At 36.2% G+C, this 25,805-nt stretch overlaps 1 protein-coding gene across 1 annotated transcript in view; it reads left to right on the top strand.

Annotated features, from left to right (window-relative positions):
• Positions 1 to 25,805, top strand: part of ALG6 (ALG6 alpha-1,3-glucosyltransferase) — a 67,718-nt gene that overhangs the window by 18,436 nt on the left and 23,477 nt on the right. Inside the window, exons 3-8 of the mRNA XM_046014091.1 lie at positions 5,780 to 5,864; positions 15,589 to 15,678; positions 16,904 to 16,992; positions 19,502 to 19,584; positions 20,282 to 20,346; positions 25,578 to 25,763. Of these exons, the coding sequence (XP_045870047.1) occupies positions 5,780 to 5,864; positions 15,589 to 15,678; positions 16,904 to 16,992; positions 19,502 to 19,584; positions 20,282 to 20,346; positions 25,578 to 25,763 (598 nt within the window). The remainder of the gene's footprint in view (positions 1 to 5,779; positions 5,865 to 15,588; positions 15,679 to 16,903; positions 16,993 to 19,501; positions 19,585 to 20,281; positions 20,347 to 25,577; positions 25,764 to 25,805) is intronic.

Below are 25,805 nucleotides of genomic sequence, written 5' to 3'. Positions count from 1 at the left end.
TATTTTCTTTTAACTTTTCATGTCGAGGTCAAGTAGAAAAGAACTAAAGGTATAGAGTAGAATAATAGAATTTAAGAAATCACACTACTTCAGTATTACTGGCATATGTAACCAAATGCTTAATGGGAACTGAATAGAAGACAAGCATATATAATACTTTTCTATCCTTGTGGTTTACATTATATATTCTAACATTTCTCTCCTAACGTCTCAGTTTATTTAGTTACTTACTTTATCTGGAAAACAGGACTCCTGCTTATTTAAACTTCACTTTGAATTGTCCCATAAGAAAGTCAATGTAACAAGATTACTTTTGGATTATAGGAAAAGTTATTGTATAGTAGTAGAATATTCGTATACATCTTTTATAGGTGGTTATTATGTTTTTGTCATTTTTCAGATGAGAACAATAAAGTGCTAAGCACTAAGAAAAACTGTGATTCTGTTAGCATTCTTAACCCCATCATAAAAAATACAACATCTTTAATACTCGTCTAAAAACCTTCTATATGGTAGGATCCTGGGAGAATTAAAGAATTGAGTATTAAATCTGTGGTTGTGCTGAGATTTTTTTTCTCTTAATTAAAATACGTTTTTTGTGGGGGGGGGCGCACCTGGGTGGCTCAGTGGGTTAAGCCTCTGCCTTAGGCTCAGGTCATGATCCCAGGGTCCTGGGATTGAGCCCCCCAAGGGACTCTGCTCAGCGGGGAGCCTGCTTCCCCCTCTCTCTCTGCCTGCTTCTCTGCCTACTTGTGATCTCTGTCTGTCAAATAAATAAAATCTTTAAAAAAATACTTTTTTTGTTATCATAATTTCTTTTTAACATGCTTATTTTAGTTTCTTTTCATTTATCTTGTTTTAAGAAGCACTCAAGTGAGGAAGCTCAGGTTCACTTGCTTCGTGTTAATCCATTATTCTTTGGAAATGCATATATTGTTTAGGCAAACTACTTACGTGTATTGTAATTTAAGTTTTTCTAAAATATATGCCTTACAGTGTTTACATTATACCCCTTACTTAAGTGCTGCTTATGTAATTGATTTTATAGACCTAAAAATATTGAATAAATATTGCTTTTTACTATTATTTATTTAATTAAGAAAAGATTTTATTTATTTGAGAGGTGGGGGGAGAGAGAGAGTGTGTGGGCTTCCTAGCAGGAGCAGAGGAAGGGATAAGCAAACTTCTTGCTGAGCAGGGAGAGTGACCTGGGGACCTGGGCCTTGATCCCAGGACCGTGAGATCATGACCAGACCTAAAGGCAGACACTTAACTGACTGAGCAATGCAGACACCCCTGCTTGTTACTTTTATTTATTTATTTTTTTGATTTTTCAATTTTATTTATTTATGTAAAAAGATTTTATTTATTTATTTGACAGATCACAGTAGGCAGAGAGGCAGGCAGAGAGAGAGGGGAGGGGAAGCAGGCTCCCCACCGAGCAGAGAGCCCCATGCAGGACTCGATCACAGGACCCCCGAGATCATGACCCGAGCTAAAGGCAGAGGCTTAACCCACTGAGCCACCCAGGTGCCCCTGATTGTTACTTTTAAATAAGCTTTGGGGAGGAAATAAATTCTTTTTTGGGGGCGGGGGGATTATTTATGTTTTAGTAATCTCTACACCCATCACGGAGCTTGAACTCATGACCCTGAGATCAAGAGTCACATGCTTCACCAATTGAGCCAGCCAGGAGCCCCAGGGCGGAAACAAATTCTGATTTTAATATTGATCTTTCTTATACCTTGTAGAGATTCACAGTTCCTCTATAGTTGATCCAAAGTATTACCAGTGTTTTTGAGCAAATAGCAACACTTGAACCAAGGAAAGTTATTTTATTCTAGTATTCTTTTTCCCAAAGTTGTATTCGCTATTTTAGGAGGGATAAGCCCACAGAGAATCTTTTTTTTTTCTTTCAACATATCAATCATTGTTAAAATATGACTGTATTCTGTTTAATTAATCAATTTTGGGGTACCTGAATGGCTCAGTTGGTTAGGCATTCAACTCTTGGTTTTGGCTCAGGTCATGATCTCAGGGTCATGGGATCAGGCTCCATACTCAATGGGGAGTCTGCTTGAAAATTCTCTCCCTCTCCCTCTACCCCTTCCCTCACTCATGTGCTCTCCCTCTGTCTCTCTCTCTTTATCTCAAATAAATAAGTAAATCTTAAAAAAAAAAGAAATGTTTATTTTATTGGGTAGTTTCTCTCAAGTTACCCATTGCTGTTTATAATGTTTCTTCTTACTCACCAAGAACATATAGAAGGGGGATTTTGTTCTGGAAATTTTTAGCCAAATTTTCTTTTCTTAGAATGTTTAAAATTTAAATGTAAAGACAGGATGTATTGTTATCGAAGAAAGTACTTATTTTTTAAATGATAGCATAATTCTGAATAGTTCAATGGTTGATAAAATGAACATCTAAGTGCTGCTTAAGCCCATTTTCCTGAGAACAAGACAAAATTGAACCTCCATAAATATACATTAGTGTGTTTTCTTTATGTAATTCTGAATTTTATGTAAATGAATTTGTAGAATTAATCACTGTGGAACAAATCCTTTTTGTCCTTCCCAGGTGAAGCTCCCATAGGTACAGTTGGGTTGTCCTTCTGGGTTGCTTTAAGGGCACTTTAGCAGTTTTACAAACTTAAGTACTAATTTCATAGCCAGTGTCAGCTGGATTTATTGAAGTAGGTCAGACTCTGGATAGAAACTTGTTTCTCAACCCTAAAGAGAGTCATTATCCATTCTTCTATTTGTTAGAGAATGGTAATAAATTCTTTTATATTGACCACACGTCTAGAGCAATTTCAAAAAATCTAGATAGTTGGGTCTTTTTCAGGTGTAGACAATTACCTAAGATCATCTCTGACTTTTATTATCCCAGTGGAACTAAACAAACAAATAAAAACTAAACAAACAAAAAATAGAAATCAACTCCTCCTCCCACAAAAGAAGCCATAGACAATGGTTGTATTCCTTAAAAAAGAAACACACAGTCCTGTAGTGTAAAATTGCAGTTTATGGGGATATATTTTTCTTTTAAAAAAATACAGGTTATTCTCCCTCTCCTGTTCAGTTAATTAAGTTTTTAATGAAAGTATGTACATAGTAATAGGTTTCCTTTGAACTCTGGAAAATCATGTTCTCTTGTTCATGGAAACTAAAATTCTTACTTGGGTAGCAATTAGGAAATAGTATAGTCATGTGACAAAATGTGTGATACTAAAAGTGTAAGTATTATGAGAAGTAAATAATCAGGAGGTGTCCGGGTGACTCAGTTAATTAAGCATCTGATTTTGGCTCCCATCATAATCACAGTGTCCTGGGATCAAGCCCCGTGCTGAACTTTATGTTCAGAGGGAAGCCTGCTTCTCCCTCTCTCTTTGTCCCTCTCCCTGCTCATGCTTTGTCTCTCTCAAGTTTAAAAAAAAAAAAAAAATCAACAAACAATGTGGTTTTAATTTATAAGGAAGGTTTCATGGAGAATTTGGAATTCAGGTGATTCTTAAAGATTGGATTTTATGAGTTGATGAAAGGGATGTATGAATAGGGAGTAAGCAGCATGAACAGAGGCTTGGAATTTTAAAGCCTCTGACAATAATTTAAAGATGTTTTGGGCAAGAACCGCTAAATGGGCATTGTATTAGAATAGTCAGCATAATTTGGTCTGCCATCACAAAGTGCTTAATGTTGCACATATGGTAAGTGGAAAATCAGACTCAAAATTTCAAATCTTTTGATCTTCAAATCCTTGCTATATCACTCCGATTGTATCAGTATTCTTGCTTCAGCATCATTCACTGAGAGTCTGGCAGTTTGCCATTGTATCTGAGAACCAAAAGTGGAAAAGATACAGAATTTTTTGAGTGAGGGATAGGTGTGTGTATGTATATATGTGTATATACATATGTCTGTGTACTATGGGTAATTGCTTGTGATAGTCACTCTATATATGTTTTAGAGATGTTAATCTGCTTTTCCTATGATCATCTCAACAGCGGGGATATCTGCTTGGGTGAAGATGATAGTCATTAAAGAATATTGGGGGGCGCCTGGGTGGCTCAGTGGATAAGCCGCTGCCTTCAGCTCAGGTCATGATCTCAGGGTCCTGGGATCGAGCCCCGCGTCGGGCTCTCTGCTCCGCAGGGAGCCTGCTTCCTCCTCTCTCTCTGCCTGCCTCTCTGCCTACTTGTGATCTCTCTCTCTCTGTCAAATAAATAAAATAAAAATCTAAAAAAAAAAAAAAGAATATTGGTATAATATGGTCATTACATGCAAAAAGCCCCTATTTAATGTGTTCCAAAGCTGGAGAAAATCTGGGTTGGATTTGAGTCAGTGGTAAATATCATTCTCCAAGGTGGTATTAATTAATAACTAATAGATTATTGAGTACATTTGAGTGTGATTTTCAGTTGCTGATTTAAAAACTATATGTGTCTGGGCTTCTCACAATTTTGTAGTTACCTACTAGTTAAGTAGTAGATGTTTGCTATTTACTAAATGGAATTACCTTTATATCATTTAACATGACTTAAGGTTAATAAGCTGCTTATTACAACCAAGTTGTGAGCAATATAAAGTAGGAGTTAAAAGCATGCATTATGGAGACAGTTTGCTTGGGTTCAAATCCAGACCCTGCTACTTGATGCATGGGTAAACTGCCCATTTTTTCAGCTGTAGAGTAGTTATAATAATAATTCTTATTATTATATAATATATATTATTATTATATATTATATTATTGCTATATCTGGCACATAGTAGGGGCTATCAATTATTAGTTATTAAAGATTTATTATCCTGAATTAGCAATTTTGAAATTTAAAAAAAAGCTGTAAACCAATATTTTTTATATCAGTCATTTGACAGCAAAGCCTGACCTAACCGATCTCTTTGTTTTGTTTTGTTTTTCTTTTTTAATTTTATTTATTTGAGAAAGAGAGGGATCACAAGCAGGCAGAGTCAGGCAGAGAGAGAGGAGGAAGCAGGCTCCCTGCCTAGCAGGGAGCCTGATGTGGGGCTTGATCCCAGGACTCTGAGATCATGATCTGAGCCAAAGGCAGAGGCTTAACCCACTGAGCCTCCCAGGTGCCCCCTAACAGATTTCTTTGTAATATGTAGTCTGGCTTTGGTTCTATACTTGACCTTCAGTTATTTATATTTAGTTTGCAAAAGCCCCTAAAACATAGATACTCATTATTATTATTGTACTTGATACTTACCGGACAGTATAATTGATAGTCTTTCTCATGAAGTAAAAATAAACTTGGATATTTTATAATTAGTATAATTAACTAATTAATGTTAACAATAGCTTTTATTTATTTATTTTTAAAAAGATTTTATTTATTTTACAGAGAGAGGGCGAAAACAAGCACAAGCAGGGGACCAGCAGGCAGGGGAGAAGGCTCCCCGCTGAGCAAGGAGTCCAAAGCAGGGCCCAGTTCCAGGACCCTGGGATCATGACCTGAGCTGAAGGCAGACACTTAACCAACTGACCCACCTAGGGGCCCATAGGTAGATGCTGTTTCAATGTGCCAAGGTTTAGGGAGGTTAAGTAATTCGTCCAAGGTCACACAGTCACTCATTGTACTAGCAGTGCTAGGATTCATACTTTATCTCTGCTGTTTTGGTAATGTCTGTGTTCTTTTTTTTAACCTACATTGCTTTAACCTATACTGCCTTTCTATGATTTAGAAAATTTTTGTAAGGAAATAAATATCATTGATATATTAAAGTATATTGTTGTCTGGCTCTTTTTACCTTTCATCTAGGTGCTGGAAAACCCCCTATGTTTGGTGATTATGAAGCTCAGAGACATTGGCAAGAAATTACTTTTAATTTACCTGTCAAACAATGGTATGGATCATTTTAACTTGATTTTATTGTTTATCATAGTTAATGTAGATTATTTAAGAAAATTTAAAAGGAAAACATCTTCAACATCCTCATTTTCTTGGATTACCTTGCATATTATAGGCTCATCTTTGAAATTTTATTCTCCTGAAAGTTACCCATGTACTCAGCAGCTGGAATATGCTAAGAACTTTGAGAATAGAACACTATATGCCTTAGAGGCTCCTTTGGACATAAAACTGAAGAACCATCCTGGGCTAACAGTATTTTTTCTGGTGGTTTTGCAAAGTTTCTTTATTAGGAATTGAATGAGATATGAACCAGCAGTAGCTTAGTGGTAAGGAATGTTGGTGCTCAAGTTGAACCACCTGAGTTCAGATCCTGTCTCTACTATTTACTAGCTGTGTGACCTTTGGTGAAATTATTTAACTTTCTCTGCCATGGTTTTATCACTTGTAGAGTGGAAATGATAGAGTACATATTTCACTGGATTATTGTAAGGATTGAAAAAAATGATACATGTAAAGCACTTAGACCAGTGTCTGCAACAAAATGAGCTTTCAGGAAATGTATTAGATGTAGTTATATCTTTACAGAAATTTGTGCCTGTGTCATTTTTATTGAACATATTCTGGTAACAATTGATGACATATATTGACTTATTGGATGCTTAATAGATTATTTTATTAGAGACTGGCTGTATAAACTGTTTGCATTGTTCTGTTGATTGCTTTAGTCACTGCTTTTTTTTTTTTTTTCTGTATGTTGATAAATTATTTGAGTCATTAGAATCCAAAAGAACCATTTCATGGAATTTTATGTGAGGAAATTATATAATATCTTTTTTTTCCCAAAGTTAAAATACATTTATTATTATTTTTCAATTGAAATATAATTGACATTAAAAAATCCTGTTAGTTTTGCATATAAATCATAGTGGTTGCATATATATCATAGTGGTTTAATATTTTTATACTTTATGAAATGATTCCCATGATAAATCTAGTCGCCATCTGTCACCATACAAACCTACTAGAATATTATTGACTATATTCCCTGTGTTGTAGATATATCCCCATGATTTACTTATTTTATTTTTTTGATTTACTTATTTTATAATTAGTTTGTACTTCTTAATCCCCTTCACCTATTTTGTCCACCCCACAACTGATAAACAACAGTTTGTTTCCCGTTTATATGAATCTGTTTTTGTTTTGTTTTGTTCATGTGTTATCTAGATTCTGTACGTAAGTAAAATCACACAGTATTTGTCTTTCTCTGACTTATTTCACTCAGCATAATACCCTCCGTGTTTTTGCAAATGGCAAGAATTTGTGGGGTTTTTTTTTGTGGCTGAGTAATATTCCATTGTATATATTCAGGTGACCCCCCCCTTTTTTAAAGTTTTATTTATTTAACTGATCTTTTCACCCAACATGGGGCTTGAACTCAGAACCCTCAGACCAGGAGTTGGATGCTTTACCGACTGAGCCAGCCAGGCACCCTATTTAGTTGACCCTTAAACAACACAGGTGTGAATGAACTACAAAGGTCTACTTATATGTGGATTTTTAAAATAAATATAGTACAGTACTATCAATCTGTTTTCCCTTCCTTATGATTTTAATAGCATTTTCTTTTCTCTAACTTACTTTATTAGAAGAATATAATATACATAAAATATATAAAGTATGTGTTAATCAACTGTTTATGTTATTGGTAGGGCTTTCAGTCAACAGGCTATTAGTAACTAAGTTTTGGGGTGTCAGAAGTTATACATAGATTTTCAACTGTGTTGGGTTGAGGCCCCTAACTTCTGTGTTGTTCAAGAGTTACTTGTATACCACATCTTTATCCATTTTTCTAGCAATGGATACTTAGGTTGGTTCAATAGCTTGGCTATTGTAAATAATACTATAATGAACTTAGGGATGCATATATCTCTTAAAATTGGTGTTTCCTTTTTGTTTGGATAAATACCTAGAACTAGGATTTTATGCTAGTTCTATTTTTAACTTTTTGAGGAACCGAAATGCTATTTTCCACAGTGACTGCACCAAGTTATATTCCTAGCAGTTGATGGATTCCCTTTTCTCCATGTCCTTACCAAAACTTGTTTCTTATCTTTTTGATGTTAGCCAGTATGAGCAGTGTGATGAGATGATATCTCATTGTGTTTTGATTTGCATATTTCTGATTACTAGTGATGTTGAGCATCTTTTCATGTGCCTATTGGTCATCTGTGTGTCTTCTCTGGAAAAGTGGCTGTTTATGTCCTCTTCCCATTTTTTAATTGGGTTGTTTGTTTTTTGATATAAGTTGTGTAACTTCTTTATGTATTTTGAATATTAATCACTTATGGATATATGATTTTCAAATACCTTTTCTTGTTCAGTTGGTTGCCTTTTTGTTTTGTTGTTAATTTCCTTCATTGTGCAAAAGCTTTTAGTTTGATGTAATTCTGTTTGATTATTTTAGCTTTTGTTGTCCTTGCCTTAGGGGACTGGTCCAAAAATATAGTACTAAGATCCATGTCAAAGAACTCACTGCTTATGTTTTCTTCTAGTGGTTTTGTGGTGTTAGGCCTTACATTCAAGGTTTTAACACATTTTGAATTTTTGTGTATGGTGTAGGATAGTGGTCCAATTTCATTCTTTCGCATGTAGCTGTCCAGTTTTCCCAACAACATTTATTGAAGAGCTTGTCATTTCCTCATTGTATATTCTTACATCCTTTGTCATAGATTAATTGACCATATATCTGTAGGTTTATTTCTGGGGTTTCTATTCTGTTCCATTGATCTGTGTGTCTGCTTCATGCTAGTACCATACTGTTTTGATTATTATAGCTTTGATAGCTTGAAATCAGGGAGTGTGATACCTCCAGCCTTGTCCTTTCTCAAGATTGCTTTGACTATTTGGGGTCTTTTGTGGTTCCATAAACAGTTTAGGATTCTTTGTTCTTGGTCACTGCTTATCTATATTTCATTTATGAGAGAGTTTCATGCACGAACTTTATGTTAAACTCCCTATTAATAGGTTGGTAGGCTGAACCCTAGTCAGAGAGCACTTAAAATAGCAACCAGATAAATATTTGGCACTATTCTTTATTGTACTGTTTTGAGCATCTTTCATATCCTCATGCAATGATTTATGAGACTGATGCATTGCCCACTGCGTTAAGAAGGCGATTCATACAGTGATTTAACTGATCAGTATTATTGTTCCAATTATTAGTACATTCTTAATTGTGTTTTTTTCTTGTTTGATTGATAGAATAAGGTAATACTTGCCTAGGGAAACCAGCTCATTGCTTTTGAGTTTTGTAATTCTTTTTTGTTCCTTTGTAAAAGTTACATGGAAAAGATAATTGTATTTTTGGTACAATACAACAAAGATTTTGGTAAGTACTTCTCAACAAAGATTTTGATATAAAAGTAACTGTGATATTTAGTATTGAAAAATTAGAGAAAGTGATAAATTGTGGCATTTGGCTTGATGTTGGAGAAAACATTGATTCTAGGAGTGAGAATATAATCTCAATTCAATATGGAGGGTGGGTTATTCTAATATATATATCTCATTTTTCAATTTTTTGTACCAGATGTCTCCTACTTTGGCCCAGATAATCAAGAGTTGACAATATGTATACATTTTCATTCTTTTTCTTTGTTAAAAACCAGAAATGTATACCTCAGATGTAATTATGTGATTCAGTTTTAACTATGGTCTGTGAGCCTTAAATATTATGAAATGTCTGAGGTAATCGTGGTGGTAAATTTTATAGTGTTGAAATCTTTATTAAGCAGTGTGTAGCATGAGAATCCTGAATTGTAGGCTCAGAAACGGAGACATATGGTATAAAGAACTATGATTTATCATTAGTCGATCGTGGAATACTTCACAAAGTTCATAAGAAATCTGAGAAATACGATTTAGCATAATAAATGTCAGAAATTTTCTCTTTATGAGTAGATAGACTAGAAAAGCCAAAAATGTACACCTGGCAATTCTAAGAGAAACTGATCTGTTTCAGATTCATGTTTGAATGGTGTGATTTCTTGATTTATTTTACTTCAGTTTTTGAAGAGTGAAGTCTTTCTCTTTTGACCTAGAAAGTAAGCTGTAGTATAATTAGTCAAAACTCTCTCCAAGTGACATAGTTGTTTAAAATATGGTATCAGAATTGGTCGTGTTAGTTTTGATAATTCTAAATTAAAAGAAAACTTTAATTATTTATTCATTGTGTATTATTGTAAGAAGGAAAATAGAACTTATTTCTTTAATTTTATGATATATTTTATAATGAAAATTCCTTGTGTGTATAATCAGGAGCACTTTTGGCATCAAGTAATAGAAAACTTGAGTAATAGCTTAAGCAATGAACTAATTCAGTTATCTCAAGAAGAAGGTCATTGTAATGCTGGTTAAGTGGCTCAATAATAACAATCCAGGACTCAGTCTTTTCCATTCCTTTCTCTCTGCCATTTTTTCTTCTTGGCATATTGGCTTTTCATTCTGAGTATACTCACTCCATGGTCAGTAGATGACCGCTCAGGCTACAAGCATTGTAACTTTATACAACCATGTTCAAGGCAAGAATAATAGGAATACCTTTTTTCTACCTTTCTTGTTGTCAAGGAGCAAAATCTTTCCCACATTTAAAGCAAGCATTATTTAAAAAGAAATGGTTGGCTCAGTGCAGGCATGGTTTATACCTAGGGTTAGAGGAAGAGTCCACCTTCCCTGAGCTTGTTGCTTTCTGAATGAAATCAGAGTTTTGTAAATCAAGAGAATTGGTGAGCGTGGCTGTTTATTTCAGCATTGTTTATAGTTATGAGAAACCTGAAATACTCTAAAATATCTCTTCGTAGGGGAATGATTAAATACAATATATTGTCCCTGTGTACAAGTTTTTTCTAGGTACATTCTTAGTAGTGGAATCTCTGAAGTAGTTTTAGTGGATACCAGTACCAGAATATCTTTCCATATACATTTATGAACACTTATAACACCAGACTTTTAAAATTTCCATTTCCTTGAGTACTTGTGACATTGAACATCTTTTAATATATTTCCCAACCAACATATTTCTTTTCAAATTTGCATATTCATATCTTTTTTCCATGTTTTGTGGGGTTGCTGATCTTTTTTATGATAATTTGTGTGATTTTTAAATAAAGTTAAAATAGTCCCCTATTATCCATGGGGCATAAGCTCCAGTATTCCCAGGGGATTCCTGAAACTATGGATAAACCAAACCCTAGAGGCTATGTTTTTTTCCTAGGCGTTTGTACCAATGATAACATTTAATTGATAAATAAGCAGAGTAAAAGATAAATAACAATAACTAGTACTAAAATAGAATATTTATAACAATGTAGTATAATAGAAGTTACATGAATGTGTTTCTCTCTCTCAAAATACCTTATTGGTTTGTACTCACTTTTCTTCTTGTGATGATGTGAGATGATAAAATGTCTCTGTGATGAGATGAAGTGAAGTGAATGACATAGGCGTTGTGATACAGTATTAAGCTACTGACTCCTGAGGATACATCAGGACAACCTGCTTGCAGACTGCTGTTGACCACTGGTAACTAAAATCACAGAGAGTAAACTGTGGATAAGGGAAGACTACTGTGTATTTTTTGTGCTGTAACAAATGAACACAAATGGTAATTACTTAAACATGCATTTCTTTTTTTGGAGATTTTATTTATTTATCAGAGAGAGAGAGAGAGAGAGAGAGCATGAGCACGTAAGCAGGGGAAGGGGCCGGGGGAGAAGCATCCTCTCTGCTGAGCAAGGAGCTCATTAGGGGACTTGATTCCAGAACCCTGGGATCATGACTTAAGCCAAAGGCAGACACTTAAGCAACTGACCCACCCAGGTATCCCTAAACACGTATTTTTTATCACACAGATATTTTTTAGGTCAAAAGTCTAGGCATGGCTTAGCTGGATAGTCTGCTCAGGGCCTCAGAAGGCTGTATGCGATCCAGTTGTTAGCTGGGACTCTAGTCTTCTCAGAGATTCAATTGCAGAAGCAACCATTTACAAGGTACCCCATTCTGCTGTTGGCAGAATGAATTTTCTTGCATCTATAAGACTTGCGGCTTCATTTTCTTGTTAGAAGCTACTCTCAGCTTCTGAGTTTACCTGCATTTTTTTGCCATGTGGCTTCTCCAGTATGGTCACTTACTAAAACATGACAGCTTGCTTCTTCAAAGTCAGTGGAAGGAGTCTCCTAGCGCACTTGCTAACAAGATGGAATCGTACGTACACGTAAAACACAAGTTCAAGAGTGACTTCTGTCACCTTTGTCATACTCTCTTGGTTACAAGCAAGTCGTAGGTCTTGCCCACGCTCAAGGGGAGGGGATTGTACATGCTCAGGGGTATGAACAACAGGAGATGGGGTTCATGGTGATGATCTTAAAGTCTGTCTCTATAACAGTATTCTGTTTTAGTAATTTTTCATGTTTGTGTATGTGTATGTAAACTTTTCTTGTGTCTTTTTTCTTTTAAAAAATTTACATTTTGTTGTACAGAAGTTCTTTGAACTATTGTTAAAACTCTTCTGAGTTTGAAACTATATCACTTTAAAAAAAATTTTTTTTTAAAGATTTTATTTATTTATTTGACAGAGAGAAATCACAAGAGAGGCAGGCAGAGAGAGAGGAAGGGAAGCAGGCACTCCGCTGAGCAGAGAGCCCGATGTGGGACTCGATCCCAGGACCCTGAGATCATGACCTGAGCCGCAGGCAGCGGCTTAACCCACTGAGCCACCCAGGCGCCCCACTTTAAAATTTTTTTAATAAGATTTGACAGAGAGAGAGATCACAAGTAGGCAGAGAGGCAGGCAGAGAGAGAGAGAGGAGGGAAGCAGGCTCCCTGATGAGCAGAGAGTCCAATGTGGGGCTCAGTCCCAGGATCATGAGACCATGATCTGAGCCGAAAGTAGAGGCTTAACCCACTGAGCCGCCCAGGCGCCCTAAAATATATTTTTTTAAAAGCAAAAAGACCCATGACTGTGGATTGCATATTAGAAAAAATTATATCTTGAAGTTAATGATAACACTCTTGAGTGTAATTTCATAATTCATACGGCAGCTAGATTTTTTCTGACAAAACATCTGCTGAGATGATACGGGAATATGTTGGGAAAATACATTTCAGCATATTGATAGCATTTATACAATTTGTCAGATATATTCAAAATACATAAAGCAGGAGAATTAACTAGTTGCTTCGTTTCTACTGGTAGATTTTGCAGCTTTACTTGAAACATTTTATTTATTTTTAAAATAATTTACTTATTTGAGAGAGAGAGGAATGCAAGAGAGAGAGAGAGCAGGGAGAAGGGTAGAAGGAGGGGAAGAACCAGACTCCCTGCTGAGCAGGGAGCCTGACATGGGGCTGCATACCAGGACCCCTGGATTATGGTCTGAGCCAAAGGCAGACACTTAACTGACTGAGCTACCCAGGCACCCTGTGTGACACATTTTAAAGCTACTTTTTCCATGAGGGTTGTTAGCCCTGTCATTCTTTCTTCCCAGTTCAACTAGTGACTTTACTGTTAGTATATATCTTTGCTGTCAGTGCCTCTTTTACTTATCTCCAGAGTAGCTAAAGGTTAAAGTAAACAAAAAATAGCTTTTGTCTTTTTTTTACTTTTTAATTTATTTTTATTTTTTAAAAGATTTTATTTATTTATTTGACAGAGAGAGAGATCACAAGTAGGCAGAGAGGAAGGCAGAGAGTGGGTGGGGGAAGCAGGCTCCCCGCTGAGCAGAGAGACTGAGGCGGGGCTTGATCCCAGGACCCTGATATCATGACCTGAGCCAAAGGCAGAGGCTTACCCCACTAAGCCACCCAGGTGCCCCAAAATAGCTTTAGTCTTATAAGAAACAGAAAACCAAATGAAATTATATTGGTCAAAGTGGTTTTCCATTGCTAGATCCATTCTAGTAGTTTTGTGGCTAATAGGCAATTAGAACTACTGTTGTGTATTTGCCATGTGTCAGGCAACGATTTAACAGCTTTATGTATTTAACCCAGTTCTTCAACAGCTCTGTAAGGTTGATGCAATAAAACTTTATGCCTGTGTGCCTGGTAATAAGGTGAATTTGGAAATAACACAATTGGTGCCTATCTTCAGAGGGCACCAGAGAATTGAGTCCTCTGGTCTTGGCTCTTGGCCTGGCCCAGTTTCCCAGATTCAAGCTATCAAAAGGGGCTCCAGCTAACCTGGGGATTCTTGGATTCACTGTCTCCTGGCTTCACGTTCCAGCCAGATATAGGATGTAGGGTGGTTCACATGGATGTTGTTCCTGGAGTGGACAATTGCCACCAGATGGTACATACTGTAGTAGACCAATCTCTTGGCTGTATAGCATGCCTTGATCATTTTATTACCCCCATTCCTTCCATACAAATCTACAATTTATATGACTAAGCAAAGCAGACCTTCTGAAGATGAACAATAGATTATTTAACAAGATTGAATATTAATTTAAAGGAAAAAAATTTAGTCCCAAATAAAAAGATTGTGACACCAAAAAATTGTGACCCATTTGGGGCGCCTGGGTGGCTCAATGGGTTAAAGCCTCTGCCTTTGGCTCAGGTCATGATCCCAGGGTCCTGGGATCGAGCCCCACATCGGGCTCTCTGCTCAGCGGGGAGCCTGCTTCCCCCTCTCTGCCTCTCTGCCTACTTGTGATCTATATCTGTCAAATAAATAAATAAAATCTTTAAAAAAAAAATTGTGACCCATTTGAAACAGGTTATGAACACTGATTATTTGTGGGTTATATAGTTTGGTTTCCATTATTGTAAATTATTCTTAGGACTGAGAAAGTAAGTTGGATAGAAGAAGCATCTTAGTTATAAAGAATATAATTAAGGAATATGTTTCTGTAAGCTTAGTTTTCATTTCTTCAGTCATAGTTGTTACATATCATGCCTTCCCATTCTGGCCAACTGAAGGAGTCTTAATTTATAGATGTTAGACCTAGTTGTCTTCTCAGTTCACAGAATCTTGCATATAGTAAGCTCTCATAAGTTGGTTAAGTTGTTTTGAAAGTCTTATTGAAAGTCTGCCTGTTCTGGGGTGCCTAGCTCTCTCAGTGGGTAGAGCATGTGACTCTTGATCTTGGGGTTGTGAGTTTGAGCCCCATGTTGGGTATAGAGATTACTTAAAAATCCAAAAAAACCCATAAAAAACACCTCTACCTGTTCCATTAGGTATTTCTCTTTCCATAAATCAAATCTGTGTGTGTTCTTTGTTACTGATATTTTTACTTTCTTAAATTGTGATTTTTATATTGTTTCTCTAATTTGTTAGATTATCAGAAGTGAATTGTCTTTTTTTGTTTCATATTTTTTTTGTTGTTGTATACATGTTAATCATCAGTTTATTAATAGACTAAGTTACGGTTTCTTTGGAACAATCGTGGTTTACATTTCTTGTTATGGCTTAATTATTAATAACTTCCTCTTTTACTCTCAAGAGTGTCTTGGTTTAGACAATAAATTATTTACTTGCTCTACTCAAAAACTTAATTGTGATTTCACAAAAAATTATAAGTGAAGGGGGTAGACAAAAGTTTAGATGAACTGTTTTGACCTTGCATAACATATTTTTTCATTTTAATTATATTAGATGTTAAATTTTAAGTCCATTTCTTGAATATTGATTAATGGAATATTTCTTTTTTTTTTTCCAGGTATTTTAACAATAGTGATAACAATTTACAGTATTGGGGATTGGATTATCCTCCTCTTACAGCCTATCATAGTCTTTTATGTGCATATGTGTAAGTCTTTCTTACTTGTTTTTTAATTTTTGAGAGAGAGGGTGGGTGTGCAAGTGAGGAGAGGGACAGAGGAAGAGGGAGAGAGATTCCTAAGCAGGCTCCAATCTCAGCTGGAGCCTGATATGGGACTCAACCCCATGACCCTGAAATTGTAAGGTGAGCCGAAATCAGGAGTTGGTTGCCTAAACAACTGAGCCACTCAGGTTCCCCAGTTTTTTTCTTTAATTACATATTTATGCCCTTAGCAGGTTTAGTAAGGAACAGTGAAATCTGGCTTCGCTGAATAGAGAGAACAGATTGTTCGTAGCTATTTTTGCATTGTGGTTTATAAAGCATTATACCTGGGTGCCTGGGTGACTCATTCTTGGGTGTCTGTCTCTAGCTCAGGTTATGATGCCAGGGTCCTGGGATCGAGTCCTGTATCAGGCTCCCTCCCTCTGCCTGCTTCTTCCCCTGGTTGTGCTCTCTCATTCCTTCTGTCCAATAGATAAATAAAATTTATCAGTTGGGTTGTAAGTAAATTAACCATCAAAGTTTGAACATTTCCATAATTTCTTTGGAGGACAGGCTAGAAAGAAATGTAAAAATCTATCTTTGTTTTGAAGATAAGATTCTACCAATTATACATGGACACTGACAAATATATCTAATATGGTTAGTTGTGTATAGCAAAGCTTTTTTTCTGGAATAGACTATTTATATTTTGTAAAAATTAGCTTCCTGGCTTAAAAATAAGTTCTAAAGTTCATGATTATCAGTTATACTTTGCAGTGTTCAGAGTAATGTAATATGGTTGAAAAGTTATCTTTAGCAGTATGTTCAGTTTTATGCAAGGATTTGTAATTAGTAGCAATTTATTATTTCCAGCTGTTATAACTGAGATTATAAATGTGATCCTTTAGTAGTAACCAAAGGATAAATCAAATAAATGAATGAATGAATGAAATTAAATGTGACACATCAGATTGTTTTCACACTGAAAGAATTGTGAAGGTAAGGCTTTTCATGACATGTTACATGATTTTGTTGGAAGAGTGAGGTAGATCCTGTCTTACAGCGTCAGTCAGTTTCACATGATGAAATAAAAAAAATAAAGCTTAAGCCTTGACTCTCTCACTTTATAAGAGCAATGGCCACTTCTTGAGATAAATTAATATGTCCTCAGCGTCATTATTGCTAAAAATGACAAGTAATACTGTATATGTATATATGCTTTGATTTTCAGCGCCAAGTTCATTAATCCAGACTGGATTGCTCTCCATTCATCACGTGGATATGAAAGTCAGGCACATAAGCTTTTTATGCGCACCACAGGTAAAAGAGCAACAAGGTGTTGGTTTTCTAAATCAAATTTTGATTTTTAAAAAAATTTTGGGCAAACTGATAAAAAGGCCTGTTATTGTTCTTGCTGACTTTTAATATTGTATTACTATATGTATACATATACATGTATAATACATGACCAAATGTTTATGTAAGCTAAAGATAAAAGAATAGAAAGGATTCTTTCTGTGTACTTTCCCTTCCTATTATCTCAGTTCTTTCAACACCCAAATGAGGTAAATACTATTATTATCCTTACTTTAATCTGAGGAGGTGGAGGCACAGTTGAGTGATGCTAATAGTTTACCTGAGGTCAGATAGCCATATATTGAAGTTTTAGTTGTTTAGCTGCTGCTTTAATATCTTAATTCCACATCCCTTTCGCCTTTTTCTTAAAGTTAACCTTCTGGTTGTAACCCATACATTGTATTGCTGTGCATTTTTGCTCAATTAAATAATCCATTCAACAAATGTTTATTGAACATCTATTGTGTGGTGTTCTAAGATTTTGAAAGTAAAATGATTAGATTTCTTTAAAAACTTTTTTGTTTTAAGTTTACTTATTTAAGTTATCTCTATACCTAATGTGGGGCTCAAACTCACCACCCTGAGATCAAGAATTGTGGGCTCCTCTGACTGAGCCAGCCCAGTGCCCCCTGATTTCTTAATCTTTTTAAAGATTTATTTATTTATTTCAGAGAGAGAAAGTGTGAGCAAGGGAAGATGCAGAGGGAGAGGGAGAGAGATTCTCAAGCCAACTCCCAGCTGACCATGGAGCCTGATGCAGGGCTCCATCTCAGGACCCTGAGATCATGACCTGAGCTGAAATCAAGAGTTGGACTCTCTTCTTTTTTTTTAAGATTTTATTTATTTATTTGAGAGAGTGAGAGGGAGCAGGAGAGTGGGGTAAGGGGCAGAGGGAAAAGAAGACTCTCCGCTGAGCAGGGAGTCCAATGCGCGGCTCAGTCTCTAGACCCCAGGATCATGACTTGAGCCAAAGGTAGACGTTCAACCAACTGAACCACCCAGGTCTGCCCCTGCCCCCGATTTTTAAAAAAGCTTTGCATGACTTCGATTTTAATGCTCCTCTCCCCCTTTTCCTTAATTAGTCTAAATTTACTCAGAGTTTGTTTTCTTTATCATTCATCTAGTCATGGAATCCCCAGGCCTAAGAGATGATCTTTCTGTCATTCCCTCTGCCATACCACTCTCCTTTCCTTCTCAGTGTATTAATCCTTTCTGAACTGCATACTCACTGGAAGATTATTTAACTTCTGAACCAATACCTGTATCTGCAGGGAACTCACAACCTTTAGAAACAGTCTGTTCTATTTTCAGAGAGCCCTAGTCATTAAACATTTCTTTCATTTTTTTTTTTCTATTTTAAAGATTTATTTATTTTGAAAGAGAGTGTGCATGAGCGGGAGGGGCAAAAAGAGAGGGAAAAAGAATCCCATGCAGACTCCATGCCCAGCATGGAGCCCAACACAGAGCTTGATCTCATGACCCTGAGACCACGACCCAGCTGGAAACCAAGAGTCAGTCGCCCAATTGACTGAGCCACCCATGCACCCCTAAACATTTCCTTCTTACCTTATACCTCCACTCATCACTTTAGGTTCTGTTTCCTTGGGCTACGTAGAAGTCTGATCCCTATAGACATTTGAAGTCACCTCTTCTCCAGGTTAAATATTCTTAGATACATTAACTATTTCTTAGATTGACCAGCTTGTTGAATGTGATTATGGCTTGAGGCCTCTGGTTGTACTCCTTTGAATATATTCCATTTTGTCATTGTCATCTTAAATGTGGCATCTAGAGCTAAAAAAAGATTGCATGCATCTAAAACTGACAGTTTACTGCCATTTACCTTATTCAGTTAGTGTGGAACAAGAAAAAAAATAGGCTCTTTGGATAGCTATGGTGTACTGCTGAAAAACTTAATGTATTTCATATTCTTTGTTCTAAAAGGACTGAACATTTTAAATTATGAACTGTATTTTTTAATTTTAAACTTTTTTTCAGTTTCCTCCTTGCCTGGGTCTGTCAAGGTCTTTATATGCATTAATTAGCAAATTTATGAAGTTTTTATAAATACTAACATTTAAAAGGAATTCATACGTGATTTGCCACATTTCATACCAGATAATTTGGGATATACAGATGCTGGCGAAAGATGCTGTTTTCCTTTTTTTTTTTGAGTATATTTAATTTTTAAGTCTCAGAGCAAAGAGGGAATTAGTTTTGGATACATCTAATTGATTTAATGTGTGAATTTGAAGAGACCCTTAATCATAATTATAGCACCATAGCAATTGAAATTAGGCATAGGTGAAGGGACAGAATGGAAAGGACTAGATGTAAAGGCCTTGTCCAGAGTGGGTGAGAGCCTTCTGTTAACAGAATTCCCACGCGAGGTTGGAGCCGGGAGGACAGCACTTAATAGGTTATTGTAAATCCTAATAGACTCATGTTTACAATGATTTACTTGTTTTTGCAGTGTTAATTGCTGATTTGCTGATTTATATACCTGCAGTGATTTTATACTGTTGTTGTTTAAAAGAAATCTCAACCAAGAAAAAGGTAAGTTTTAAAGCAAACTGAAGTGTCATCTCTGAAATATTTTATTGACTTAACTATTAAAGTATAGAGCATATAGAAGCCATGCTTTGGGCAATAGGCTATTGTAGAGCAGTGATTCTTCTGTCAATTAATTTTCATTTAGAAAACATCAACTTGCCTTAGACTAATAATTTTAATGTTCTACTTTAGTAATAAGATGCATTGAATTTAAGAAGTTATATACTGCTGAATTACACGGCATGCTGAATTTATTATGAATTTACTGGTAAATGAATTTTGAATTGGTTTATGAGAATGACTAAATGGGAAGGCATTTTGATAAGTCATTGTATATTCTCTTATTCCCATTTAACCAATATTCCTTTGGGTCATTTTATACCGGTCAATCATTAGATTAACTTCTTTGATCTGTATATCTAAAAGTGCTTTCTCTGACAAATACCTTTTAGTGATTTTTTTTTCCTTTCTACTGAAGTATTCTGTGTCAACTCCATGAAAACTTTAGTATTTAGAGAATTGTTTTATAGTGCTCACTTTGGCAGCACATATACTAAAATAGAGTATTGTTTTATAAAAAGGAATATTTTGATAAATAGAAGGTGAGAGGGGAAAATTGCTGTGTTAAATCAAACAGCAGTTTTACCCTGTTTGATTTGAGTAACATTACTTTCCTTTTTCACAATATTTTTCTTTACAGATTGCTAATGTATTATGCATATTGCTGTATCCAGGCCTTATTCTTATCGACTATGGACATTTTCAGTATCCTTTATTAATTTAGAAATGAAGTCGGCTGTGTATTTTGAAATCTGGGCTTACTGTGTATAATGTTATGTAACATAGTAATGTCTTATTTGCTAGGGCACTTGCTTATAAAAACTATTTTTCACAACAATATAAAAGAATCTTTTCACCAGGCTTTTACTTTAAGGGTAAAGTACAGATTTATTGAAAGTAGAATTGCTGTTTACATCCTTTAGCTTGGGAACAAAATGTGGGTCATGGATTAGCTCTTCTAAAGAGTTGGAAAAAGAGTGCCAAGTATGGTTATGCTCTCCTAATTCTAAAGAGGTATCACTATCTTCTATCTTTTGTAAATGTCATCTGATACTGATAAAAGGAAAACAATCAATTTCCAGTTTAAAACCAAGATGTTTCTCTTACAGATGGTGGTAACTGCAAGCTTTGGGGAACTAAAATTGAATAATTATAATCTATGTGGATTTTATGTGTGTAATTTTTTTTTAAAGATTTTATTTATTTATTTGACAGAGAGAGATCACAAGTAGGCAAAGAGGCAGGCAGAAAGAGAGGGGGAAGCAGGATCCCTGAGCAGGAAGCCTGATGCAGGGCTCGATCCCAGGCCCCTGAGATCGTGACCTGAGCCGAAGGCAGAGGCTTAACCCACTGAGCCACCCAGGCACCCCTGTGTGTAACTTTTTGAAGGAACATTCTTAGAGGAAATCTTAGAGGAAAGTTGATAAAATCTGGACATGGCTCTCCAGTTTGTCTTCTCATGTGTTAACTGTTACTGTCTGTCCCCATCTGTCCCCAAAGGAAAAAAAAGACATAATCCACAGCAACATGATTGATTAATAGCCTTTTGAAGCCAATCTGTTTTAGTTATAACAAATTTAATATGTGTTTTTGTCAAAGGACTTAGAAAAGATTTAAATCAGAGTTTTTATTCTGTCCACTTTCCAAGTTGACTTTTTTGTTTATTTGTTTTGCATTTTGGGATCATGGCCATCTGGAACTCTGGTAATATCAGGAACACTGATATAAAGAAAAAAGTCATTTACAAGATTTTTAAAACTATATTTACTTTGAAATATAACAGTCATATAGAAGAGCACACAAAATGTAAATGTGTGGCTCAGTGCATTGACAGACTATTACCTATTTTAAAACAACAACAACAACAACAGAACATTGCTTGTATAAATCTACACTTGTACAACTCCCAAGACCTTTCTCTTCCTTTTCCAAAGATAGCCACATAGTAACTGCTAATCTTATAGTTTAGTTTTCTTCCTTTTCTGGACTTTATATAAGAGAGACAACACATGGGGCGCCTGGGTGGCTCAGTGGGTTAAGCCGCTGCCTTCGGCTCAGGTCATGATCTCGGGGTCCTGGGATCAAGTCCCGCATCGGGCTCTCTGCTCAGCGGGGAGCCTGCTTCCCTCTCTCTCTCTGCCTGCCTCTCTGCCTACTTGTGATCTGTCTCTGTCAAATAAATAAATAAAATCTTTAAAAAAGGAAAAAAAAAAGATTTAAAAAGAGAGACAACACATTAGGTATTCCTTTGTGATTGGTATTTTTGTTCTATATTCCATTGAATGAATACACATAATTCTATTACTGAGAGACATTTGGATTGTTTCCAGGATTTGGCTATGATGAGTATGCTGCTGTGAACATTCTCGTAAATGTCTTTTTGTACCCATTATGTATATATATATATATATATTTGTTTTGTTTTGTTTTGTTTTGGAGCCCAACACAGGGTTGAACTCACAACCCTGAGATGAAGACCTGAGTTGATATCAAGAATCAGATGCTAAAAAAAAAAAAAAAAAAAAAAAGGAATCAGATGCTTAACTGACAGAGCCACCTAGGTGCCCTAAATATATATATATATATATAATTTTTTTAAAGATTTTATTTATTTATTTGACAGACAGAAATCACAAGTAGACAGAGAGGCAGGCAGCGAGAGGGGGAAACAGGCTCCCTGCTGAGCAGAGAGCCCGATGTGGGGCTCGATCCCAGGACCCCGGGATCATGACCTGAGCTGAAGGCAGAGGCTTTAACCCACTGAGCCACCCAGGCACCCCCTAAATATATTTTTTATGAGTAGAATTGCTGCATTACAGGGTGTGCACATGTTTATTTATTTATTTATTTTTTAAGAGCGGGAGCCAGGTGAGGAGGGGCAGAGGGGGAGAGAGAGAATCTTAACCAGGCTCTGTGCCCAGTGTGGAGCCTGATGCAGGGCTTGGTCTCACAACCCTGAGATCATGACCTGAGCTGAAATCTAGAGCCAGACATTTAACTGACTGAGTCACCCAGGTGCCCCAGGTATGCACATGTTTAATTTCAGATATTCCCAAATTATTTTTAAGCATGTTATACCAGTCACACTGCCATTAGAAACAAGGTAGGATTTCCAGGTGCTCATCTTCACCAACTGTCAGTCATTTTCATTTTAACCATTCTGGTGAATTTGTAGTGGATTTTCTCTGTGGTTAAAATCAAAGTCTTGAAGCTTTTGGGATTATGTAATTTTGTGGAACACATTTTTTTAACCACTGTGTACTTTCTTCATTTGTTACATGGGGATAATAATTACCCTTACTTTGTATGCTTTTTAAAAATGTTTACTTATTGATTTATTTAAGTAATCTCTGTGCCCAGTGTGGGGCTTGAACTCACAACCCTGAGATCAAGAATTAATGCTCTTTTGACTGAACCAGCCAGGTGCCCCACTTTGTATGCTTTTTTTTTCTAAGACTTTATTTATTTGAGAGAGAGACTACAAGCAGGGGAAGGGGCAGATGGAGAGGGAGAAGCAGACTCCCCACAGAGGAGGGAGCCCGATTTGGGGCTTGATTCCAGGACCCTGGGATCATAACCTGAGCCAAAGGCAGACACTTAACCAACTGAGCTACCCAAGCGCCCCTGTATGCTTGTTTTGAGAATTAAGTGAAATATTATATATAAAGAAAACAGTACCTGGGAGATACTAAGCTCTATATGAGTTATTTATTGGTATTATTATCTGTTGTTACTGCTGCTGCTGTTACTATTTTTTTACCTTTTGGGTTCTGAAATTTAACAGTGATTTGTTTAGGCATGAGGTTTGCAACAGTTGTTTTGGATACTCTGTGAGTCATTCTTTTTGAAGACTCATGTTCTTCAGTTCTGGGAAATTCTATATTTTCTTCAATGATTTTCTCACTTTACTCTTTCTTGAGCATATTAGACAGATGTTAGAGTTTTCACCTCTGTCTTTTTTTTTTTTTTTAAGATTTAAAATAAGATTTACCCATTTATTAGTGTGTGCATGGGAGTGGGGGGAGAGGCAGAGAGAGAATCTAGAGAAACTAGAGAATCCCAAGCAGATTCCCCACTGAGCGTGGAGCTCTTTGTGGGGCTTGATCTCACAACCCTGAGATCATGACCTAAGTCAGAATCAAGCATCTGGCACTCAACTGTTGGAGCCATCCAGGCACCCCTTCACCTCTGTCTCGAGCATCTCTTTATCTTTTGTTTTATGGTTTAGATTATCATGACTTTATCTCTAATACTTCTATTAAATCTCTTTTTTTAAAATTAATCCTATCTTAAATTTGAATTTACTCCTTTTTCTACTATTCCCTGAATTATTTCCATTCTTCTAAGGTCAGTTTTTTCCCCTTTTCATTTTGGGTTTTTTTCTTGTTACAGGTTTTTCTGAAATGTCTGTTTGATCCTAGTGTATCTATTCTTATTTAAGAATAAGACAGAAGAAAAAGTTGCATGTGAGTTCTCTGTGTATTTGGCCCCCTGTAGGGTAAGTGGGCAGGGAGCTGGCCAGAACATTTAGGCTCCCTAAGTCTCAGAATGCGGAGGTTTTGCACTGTGGTGTTCACTTACACACTAGCTGTCCTGGATAGTTAATTCCATGTTTTTGGAGAAATATTCCTTCTTCTGTTGCCTGGAGGGTAAATATTTACTTCCTGGATAACCTCTGCATAGGAGTAAGGTGGGGTTGGATGTCTCTGTGTAGGCATTTTCATTTAATCCTCCTGTTTTCTTTTCAACATGTTACTCAAGCACTCTAACCTACTTGGTGTTTCTTGAGTTCTCTAGGGGCTTGCAGAGTGGATTGGCTCCTTGCTTGCTCAGCCTTCCTCTGCATTTTCTAAGCTCTGGCTTCTTCTGTCCTATTTTATTTATGCTTCTGTGTCCTCTGTCTTCTGAAAATGTGTTGAAATCTTCCTCTGTTGTAACCCATCTTCCTACTCTCTTTACAGCTGTGAATATTTACTTTTAAAAATTCCCTATCTGGGTGCCTGGGTTGCTCATTCGGTTACATGTCTGCTTTTGGGATCGAGCCCCACATTGGGTTCCCTGCTCTGTGGGAAGCCTGCTTCTCCCTCTGCCTCTGCCTGCCATTCCCTCTGCTTGTGCTCTCTCCTGCTGTCTCCCTCTATCAAATAAATAAAATCTTTTAAAAAATTAAAAATAGGGGCGCCTGGGTGGCTCAGTGGGTTAAAACTCTGCCTTCGGCTCAGGTCATGATCCCAGGGTCCTGGGATCCAGCCCCATGTCGGGCTCTCTGCTCAGCAGGAGGTCTGCTTCCTCCTCTCTCTCTGCCTGCTTGTGATCCCTGTCTGTCAAATAAATAAATAAATCTTAATAAATAAATAAATAAATAATTAGAAATAAAGAAATAAAATTCCCTATCACTTTAGGGGGTCTCAGGAAGGGTGGAGGTAAATGTGAGAGGTCAGCTCAACCATTTTGAACTGCAAAGTCTAACTGTGATGTTGTTTTACTATAATAAGGTTATCAGTTTCAATCAAAGACATATTAATTTATAATATTGATGCATATTATAGAAGAAAGTATGGGGATATCAGTAAGTCTGTGTGTGTGTGTGTTTTACTTTGGAGCATTGTTTTATTCTCTAGATTTTGGTATGTTATAGTAATATTCTGATATAGTCTAACAGAAACAAAGCTATGTGTTAACTGTTTCGTGATCTTTTAAATCTAAACAAATCAGTTGCTCTGTTTAGCAGTCAATTTGATGTATTTGAGGCCATTATATATAATTTCATATTAGTTTATCACCTCAATACTTCCAATTTCTGTTTAGAAATAGCCTTCATTATATATTATTTTAAAATCACATATGAAATATGCTCTATAAAATGCAAGATCTAAAAAAAAATGCAAGATCTATCTCTTTTAATTATTGAGTTAATTTCCTTGACATAGGAACATATATAATTCTGTGAGTCTTGGCTTTGCTTTGTGGGGTGTTCTTGGAGTATCTTGTGACTGGGACCTGCTAGGCTCACTGGCATTTTGCTTAGCTATAAATTATAAACAGATGGAACTTTACCACTCCTTGCCATTTTTTTGCTTTTTGCTGGGCAAGTGTTTTAAAAAAGGCCTGAAAGGAAAGGGGTGAGTGGCTTTTAAACAACAGAATTTTAAGAAGTACTTCAG

Source organism: Meles meles, chromosome 1 (assembly GCF_922984935.1).
Source record: "Meles meles chromosome 1, mMelMel3.1 paternal haplotype, whole genome shotgun sequence".
NCBI lineage: Eukaryota > Metazoa > Chordata > Mammalia > Carnivora > Mustelidae > Meles > Meles meles.
Note: the sequence above shows the minus strand (reverse complement) of the source record. Positions and strands in the feature narration are given on the sequence as shown.